Source organism: Strix aluco, chromosome 18 (assembly GCF_031877795.1).
Source record: "Strix aluco isolate bStrAlu1 chromosome 18, bStrAlu1.hap1, whole genome shotgun sequence".
Taxonomy (NCBI): Eukaryota; Metazoa; Chordata; class Aves; order Strigiformes; family Strigidae; genus Strix; species Strix aluco.
The window spans coordinates 3477838-3486014 of record NC_133948.1 but is presented as its reverse complement, the minus strand read 5'-3'; the positions used below and the strand labels follow the sequence as shown (position 1 = coordinate 3486014).

The 8177-nt window shown below is 52.1% G+C and overlaps 1 protein-coding gene across 2 annotated transcripts; it reads left to right on the top strand.

The window, feature by feature from the left end:
- Nucleotides 1–5: 5 nt before the first annotated feature.
- Nucleotides 6–7581, top strand: P2RX4 (purinergic receptor P2X 4). 2 transcript variants are annotated; one of them, XM_074844395.1, is made up of 13 exons: nucleotides 6–95; nucleotides 604–743; nucleotides 1440–1587; nucleotides 2594–2665; nucleotides 2756–2828; nucleotides 3301–3397; nucleotides 3577–3657; nucleotides 3761–3902; nucleotides 4212–4348; nucleotides 5754–5847; nucleotides 5934–5999; nucleotides 6087–6182; nucleotides 6875–7581. In XM_074844395.1, exons 2-13 carry the CDS (start codon nucleotides 613–615, stop codon nucleotides 6905–6907), a joined length of 1170 nt encoding a protein of 389 aa, XP_074700496.1. In that variant the 5' UTR covers nucleotides 6–95; nucleotides 604–612; the 3' UTR covers nucleotides 6908–7581. The 2 variants fall into 2 exon arrangements, with proteins under 2 accessions (XP_074700496.1, XP_074700495.1); XM_074844394.1 differs by lacking the exon at nucleotides 6–95 and having other exon boundaries at nucleotides 474–743.
- Nucleotides 7582–8177: the final 596 nt, after the last annotated feature.

Here is an 8177-nt window from a genome sequence, read left to right as displayed (position 1 = left end):
TGTTAGGATGGCCCTTGCCTGAGGTCATCTGTCTGGCTTCTTCGTGAGACTTAGTAGCCAGACTCAGCAGAGGGCTGACAGCAGCAGACTTCCAGGTAACGGCTGACTCACGTCTGGCCAGTATGGAGGTGAAAAACTCCCCATAAACTTGCTAACAAAGAGTAGCACGGGGAAAAAAAAAATCTCCCAGATTTAGCAACCAGGTTGAGAGCATCCTCCTCAGGATGACCCATCACCCGCACTCCCCAAGCCCGTATCCAGGCAGAGCAGAGCTACAGCAGCGGGAGGCCTCAGGGCTGAGCCTTGCCCTGGCTGCCGAGCCGCGGGTTATCCCGGGCAACCCCAAAGAGCGGCGGTGAACCCCCTTTTTCCTACCGAAAACAGCCCGCGGGGGAGCCTGCGGCACCTCCGGGCAGCCGCTGCCTCCTCCTCGGCCGCGGGCAGGGCCGGTGGCTGGCAGGCAGCCGGCGGAGGAGGGCGGGGGCCGGCAATCAAGAACCGGTGCAAGCCCCGGGCCCGCGGGAGCGTTCTCCGGGATCCGCGGGGTTGTAGCAGCCGCTACCCGGCGTGTGGAAGCTCCCTCCTTCCCTCCCGCCCTTCCAGGCCGCCGCCATGGTGTCGTGCGGGGCTTTCCGCAGCTTCCTTTTCGAGTACGACACCCCCCGCATCGTGCTGATCCGGAGCCGCAAAGTGGGGCTCATCAACCGCGGGGTGCAGCTCGCCATCCTCGCCTACGTGATCGGGTGAGCGGGCGGGTGGGCGCCGGGCTGCGGCCCCCCCCTCCCCGCCGGGTTGCGCTGGGGGGACCGGGAGGGGTTGATCTCGGGGCGGCTGCCGTGAGGGAGGAAGGGCAGCTCCTCGCTGGGAGCCCCCGGGGGCGTGGGGCTGAGGGGCGGGAGCCGGCCGCTCCGCTCAGGGCGAGGCGGGAAGGCAGCTGCCGGCGGCCCGTGGCCCCCCTTGTCCTCTGAGGGAGGCGCGGGCTGGGCTGCGGCGGCGGGAAGTGGCCGCCGCGGGGCTGAGGGGAGGCCGGAGCTCGCCCGTGGCAGCTGTTGGGGGTGCCAGCGCCGAGAGGTGACAAGGAGGTGGTGGCATAGTTTAACTGGGAGTAACTGGGATTGCAGGGCTGCTTACAGGCAGCTGCAGAGAGGGCAGGACCCCTCAGGAGGGGAGACGTCCCCGAGGGTGTTCATCATTCCCCTGGCTGGGGTGTGCATAAAAGCAATAATTACACCCCGCCAAACTGCTCTGGAAAAAAAAAAAAAAAATCAGAAAGGAGATTGCTAGTTCTGTGACCCTTTTGTAGGGAAACACTATGAAACTATCTGGACCATCCCTTTCAGGTGGCACGTGAAAAAAAGGAGAATTTCCCACTGCCTGTGCTGGCTTATGGTGTTTATAATTTTTTGTTGCTGTTTCTTTCTTACAACCTTCTCTTGCAGCTGGGTGTTTTTGTGGGAGAAGGGCTACCAGGAAACAGACTCTGTGGTTAGTTCTGTAACCACAAAGGTGAAAGGAGTAACGCTGACAAACACATCCACCTTGGGACCCAGGATCTGGGATGTAGCTGACTATGTCATCCCTCCTCAGGTATCAATCACTTTCACATACAGAGGGAGGGTTTTCTAACGAACAGCTACTGCTCTGCCAAAGTCCACTGAGGTCTGGAGCAGCTTCAGCTCCAGTGAGGCCTTGACATGGGAGAATGAAGCAGCTTTTTGCTTCGTTGCAGGTCATGCTGGGCACCTGCACCACTAGCCCTGGGGAAGCTTGTTTCAAGAAAAGTGTGTCTCTGTGTGTGCTTGTATAGGAGGGAGAATTTTGCAGGCTTCAGGAAAAAGTTGCAATAATAACATGTGTCGTCTTACTGCTTTCTAAAGCAAACAGCTCAAAGTTAACTTGTTGACAGAAACCCTGGGAATAGCCTGCAAGTCACTTGATCCGGAACTGTAGTTACTGATTGACTGTGGGAATCTGTGCTGTGTGGGCAATATGTGGCAGCCTTTGGGGTTGGCAGGCACAGCCAAGCTGCTAGTTGTGGGTCACTCTGTCTACATGAGATTGGTGCAGAAAAAAATGACAGATTTAGCCAAATTTTGGCTGAGTGATTGTATTTGCATATCAGTGGAGCAGAAGCAAACAACAGATCCCAAATTGTACAGATTGAAAATAATGGAAGTGGTGCTCCCTGGAGAAACAAACCAGGACTGGTCAAATCTCTAGTAGATATATTGCAAAAAGTGAGTGGGAGTTGTGCTTAGAGTTGCAGCTGGAGCTTTATTTCTGCTTCTGCCTTACAACTCCCCTGAGCAGCTGTGTGATCTCTGTTTTCATAATGTGAATGAGGAAATTTGGGCTAAGTGGGAGGACAGAAAGAGTTGCTAATCCCACAGTCCTTCCTTTGCCTAAAGACAGAAGCATCAGGTGATACATGTGAGAATCTGCTCTGGGAATAGCACTCTACAGCAGCACTGTCCAAAGTGGGTCCCCTCTGTGGGGCCGCCTAGGCTCTGTCAACAAAGACATTTGGGGCAGTGCCTTGGATATTCTTTGCAGACTGTCACTCTTAAATTTCCTTCTTGTTTTGCATGATCAGGAGGAGAACAGTGTGTTTGTCATGACCAATGTGATACTCACACTGAACCAGCGCCAAGACCGCTGCCCAGAGGTAGGATCTGCTTTAATCCTGCCATGTGTGGGTGGGAGTGTGGGGGAGAGAGAGTTCGTAGAGTTAAGTGTAATTATTGTTCCTCTCCAGTTTCCAGATGATCAAACAGAGTGCAACGTGAAGAACAACTGTGTTCCAGGATACGTCAGCACCCACAGCAATGGTAAGAAGCCCGCTACAAGGGTCTGTGTTGTGATACATCTGTGCTGTGCCTTCCCTCCTGTTAAGGAAGCAGCATTTCACTTCGGTCTCCTTGTTCGCTTTCTCTCACACCTAAGAGAACTGAAAGGGAAGCTCAGATTTTTCTTCTGGGGGAGAGCAGATGGGCTTATTCTGTGTTGAGTGGATGCTGGATAGATGTGTGCTTTGGTGAGTTAGCAAACAGTGTGAGGGATTTTTCAAGACCTTGAGTCCATGAAGCAGTATTTCACGTAGATGAGGATTTGACTAGGGGACCTGATGCTTCTTTCTCTGAAATTGCACTACAAATGGCAGTGGAGGATAATGGGGGTCTTGGTACTGGCAGTTCACCTCTGAGCAGATTGCTTTCACCTTATGGAGTGAGGAGACACCGCAGGACAAATACTGCCTCTGTATTTTTGCTTGGTACTAGCTGCACTCACCTGTCTTCCCAGGCATCCAGACTGGGGAGTGTATACCATACAACAACAGCATTAAGACCTGTGAAGTCTTTGCGTGGTGCCCTGTGGAGGATGACTATCATATACCCACGTGAGTGCTCTGTCCTCCTACCCTGTGGTGGCCCTCCTGAGAGGAGGCTAGCAGTACGCAGCTGATGTTTCTCCCTGTAAGGTACCACTGGGAACAGCTGAAGAAGTGATCACCAAGGACCCTGCAGAGTCCTGTTTATGAAAATATAAGTAAAACTTACTTTTGCTGTTGTTTTGTAGGCCAGCATTCCTGCAAGAAGCTGAGAACTTCACCATTCTGGTGAAGAACAACATTTGGTACCCCAAGTTCAACTTCAGCAAGTAAATAGCATGGGGGGCATTGCACTGTCTGGTCTCTTGGCCGGTAAAGGGGAGCTGGAGGAGTGGAAGAAGCTGCAACAGATCTCTCTCTGTTCCCCTGTAGGCGAAACATCCTCCCCACTATCAACTCCACCTACCTCAAGAACTGCATCTATGACTCCCAGACAGATCCCTTCTGCCCTATCTTTCGTTTAGGGAAAATAGTTGAAGCTGCAGGGCAGAACTTCCAGGAAATGGCTGTGGAGGTATCTGGCAGACCCTTGTCTTGGGCCTCAGCTGTGTAGAAAAGGAGTGGTAGGCGGTCCCCCTCTGCTTCGTGGCATGAACCACAGGATGCAGAGTAGCTGCAGAATGAAGAGCTGCTCTGGCCAGAGGGACTGGAATCAATTCTACTTAACAAATATTTGGCCTTGGCTTGTTTGGGTGGGGTTATGTGCAAGGTCCTTCTGTAGCTGGGGGAAGGAGTGTTTGGGACTGGGACAAGAGCCAGTAAATGCAGGTCACCGTCCACAGGGACTTGGACTGCTCACCTTCTCCTCTCCTCCACTTGGCAGGGTGGAGTCATGGCGCTGCAGATCAACTGGGACTGCAACCTTGACAGAGCTGCTTCCCACTGTGTGCCAAAGTACTCCTTCCGGCGCCTCGACAACAAGGACTCTGCCCACACCGTTTCACCTGGCTACAACTTCAGGTAATGTGGCTATGAAGGGCACCTGGTGACCATGTGGCTCAGTCTGCCGCTGGCACAGTGTTACGGGCTGCCTGCACTCCTTGGGCAGTTGCGGGTAGTTCTTGGACTTTTAATGGTGCTGTAAAACTTTCAGAGTTTCTCTGATGCTGTAAAACATAGAGCAGGTCAGATCCTCGCTGTGTGCAAACCACAGCAGAGAGGGAAGGTCAGTGAAGCTCCACCGATTGCATCAGAGTGTCTGAGTCATATTTGCATCAGCATTTAGGTGCCCGTTTGGGCCGGCGTCCCATGGCATGGTGATGTGAGAACGGGCTGTTTCAGGGTCTGCTGGTAGGGCAGTATTTGAGGGGGCTGGTGTGTGGGGGTGGGAGACTGAAGTGCCTCCCTCGCTGTGCATAAGGGAAAAACTAACCTCTAGAAAGTGGCTCTGTCAGCTGAAGACTATATCTGCACCAGGAGTGTCCTGGCATACACCACCACATACACACTGGCCAGTACAGGTGGGTCCAGCAGCTCCAGTAAAACCACCAGTGCAGAACTGGGTCACTGGGTGCAGCCAGACTTAGAGCTATAACAGTGCAGACTGGCCACCTTGCCAAGATCCTTGCAACAGTCCTGCTCGTGAGGAAACATGGCTCAGGGCTGTGCTTGTTTCTAGAATCACAAACTCTCACTGTTTTGGTGGAACTTGGATGAATTCACTGAGAAGCTGCTCTCATGCAGACAGCACCAGCATGTGTTTGGGAGGTGCCAGGCCTGTGGGTATTGGGGTGTCGGGTGAGACCGGCTGGAGGATATTGCAGCCCAGCTGGCGTGGGTTCTGAAGTGCTCTTACTGATTCCAGACCGTGGTGCAGCCCCTTACCAATCCTTCCTCTTCTCTTCCACCCTCTTCTCTGCTTCCTCCTGGCTTAGTCAACCATGTGGCAGAGTAAGTCTGACCTCACTTATTTGTTCTCAATCCTTTTCCCTGTCATCTGCCTGCGAGTCACATTGTGCGGGACAAGGAACAGCCTTTGTGTGCCAGGCTGAGCTGTGCTGCCTCCCTCTTTGCCTGCTCCCTGCCCTGCCCTCTCGTGGCTGCCTGCGCTCCTGCAGCCTCCTACCTGCCTCGTGTAGCTGCTCTTCCGCCTGCTCCCCTGCTAAAGCTAACTTTCTCCCCATTCTATGCTTTGCAAGTTTTCTGATTTGGCTGGTGGTAACCTGCTGTCTTAAATTTGCCTGTTCTGGGATTTTCTCCTAGCTGTGCTTGCCTGCATGGAATCTCCCTCCATCGTTTGGGGTTTGTCTCTGGAGGTACCGATGTTCAGCCCATCGTCTTGGGACAGGGGACACACCTGGATGTTGCATGATCACATACGCAACTTCAAAATTTCCAGCTAAGCTCTGACCTGTCTTTTTTCCAGGTTTGCAAAATACTACAAAGATACTAATGGCACTGAATCACGGACGCTGGTCAAAGCTTATGGCATCCGCTTTGATATCATAGTGTTTGGAAAGGTAGGCTGACTTAATTCCTGGAGGTCTTGTGGTGAGGGCTTTCAGAGATGCTGAAAAGCATATTCACCCTTGTAACTGTCTTCTAGGCAGGGAAATTTGATGTAATTCCCACCATGATTAACATTGGCTCTGGCTTGGCACTGTTTGGCGTGGTAAGTGACACTCCACTGGGACTCAGTTCTGGATTAGTGCCTTCGTTCTGAGGATTATTGTCTTAAAACTATTTCAATCTCCACTAGGCAACAGTGTTGTGTGACGTAGTTGTTCTGTATTGCATGAAGAAGAGATACTACTATCGGGAGAAGAAATACAAATATGTAGAGGATTATGAACTGGTAAGCATCAGTGAAGGCAAAGTTCCTTCCTCCTCTGACTCTGGAGAGAGTCTGAAACAGGATGTAGAAAGTCCACATCAAACGGGGATTTTGAACCACAGCTTTGAGGAAACTTTGTCTTCGTCAGAGAAGCTAATTTTTACCTCAAAGCTGTTGCAGGGAGAAGCACTAGAAACAAATATTGTCATGTTTCCTGGGCAACCAGTCTTGGAGAAGGAAATGTATGTTCAAGAACTTGTTATGCTCCCACTGCTCCTCTTTTTTGGGTTGCAGTCCTTGGCAGTTGCCTCCTGAAAGCTGCAGGCAACAGCTCTGTCCCCATCAAATCCTTCCTTCTTGGCTTTTGGGGGTTCCTGCTGCTGTGAGCAAACCCATCCAGTGAGTTGGTATTTTCCCTGACAGCCGCAGCTGCAGCTCCCTCCGGGATCCCTGTGATCCACTTGGGCAGCAGAAGGGTTTAGCAGGGCGGTGGCGTTGCTTGACTGGTGTTGAGGGCAGAGCTTGGCCCTGCAGCCCTGTGCTTGGTGGGAAGTGGTGCTGCAGAGGGTGGATTACTGAATCAAAAGACCTTGTGGCACTGGAAAAGTAAACCCTGAGTAGTGGAGAGTAGCTTGCCTGTGCAGAGGGTTTTATGTGAGAGGAAGGGGGAGTAAGAAGTTTTGTGGCAGAGCTGTAATCTCTGATCCTTGCAGGGAGTCAACGAGACGTACGGAACAGACTCCTGACCTCCTGCCACTCCAGCACCAACCGCTGCTGTAAACTGCTGCTGTGAACGTTACTCTGACCCCGCCATGAGATCCACCCCCTCGTCGCTGGAAGGAAGGGGGGGAACAAATGTGAGAAAGGGACCTTCTTCATTACTTTTCACTACTTTTGCTGGCTGGAGCCAACCCCCGGGGAGAAGAACTGGGTCTGCTCCTTGTCTGCTGTCTTTCCAGGTTAATTGCACTAAGCACAGAGGGAGAATTGTGCGTTTATGCCAGGCCTCTGCGCCAGCTAAGCCTGGGACAGAGACTGCTCCCACATTGTCGTTTTGACAGTCCTTTCCCTGAGCTCACCCATGGCAGAGCACAGGGTTACAGGCACAGATTCTTCCTTACAGTGAACACGTCCGCTGCCAGGGGTTGCCTGACCTTGGGAGGGCAGGTCCTTGCCGTTGGCTTTTTCCTTGCCCTGAAGGATTGTGATGCTTAGCTGAGCCCATGCCTACTCTTGAATTGTGTCTCCAAGCTCCAGTGGCCACAGACCGAGACAAAGCAGTGTCTGGTTCCATTGTGCTATGGTAAATGACTTACTGCTTACAGAATTATTTTTTTTTCCATTTTGTCTAATTTTTATGGTACTACTTTAAAATTTACTTTCTTTGTAATAAAATATTGCCCTCTTCAGAGTCCTGCAAGGTGGGGTTTGCTTGTTTATTTTTCCCCAGGGCCTGTGAAGGTTAGGCTCCGTGAACTGTCTTTGTTTTATACGGGAGAGCTAGCGCAGCCCATGCTGCTGTCTGCTTTGCCTCTTGATTCCCTCAGTGAGAGCACTGCTGCAACTCCAGCTTCTGCTCCACCTTGGTTCTCCTCACACCTCGTCTGTGTTGCATTAAAACCTTATCCAAGGGAAAAGAGGTGGAAGTTAGAGGCCAGGGTGGGTTGGCCGAGCATGGCCTTAGCCAAACCCTAGTACCAGCTGCTCGGAAGAACAGATCTGTTGCTCCCTGGTGCCTCCCCGACTTTTCACCACCCCACCCCGACCCTCCAGCTGGGCTGCTGCATTTAATGGGTTTACACAATTTGATTTAAGTGAATTTGTTGGCTTTTATCTTCACAAGTCCTTGAGCATCTCAAGCAATCACACTGACACCCAAGGTACAGCTCTTCCCGTTCTCTAAACCTTTCTAGTGCTACAGAGCCCTGGGACCTAGTCCCTCCCTCCAGCATCCTGGCTGGGCCTTTGCTGCCTTTTCCCAACAGTGCAGTGGGTCTGCTACAGCATTAATGGTTT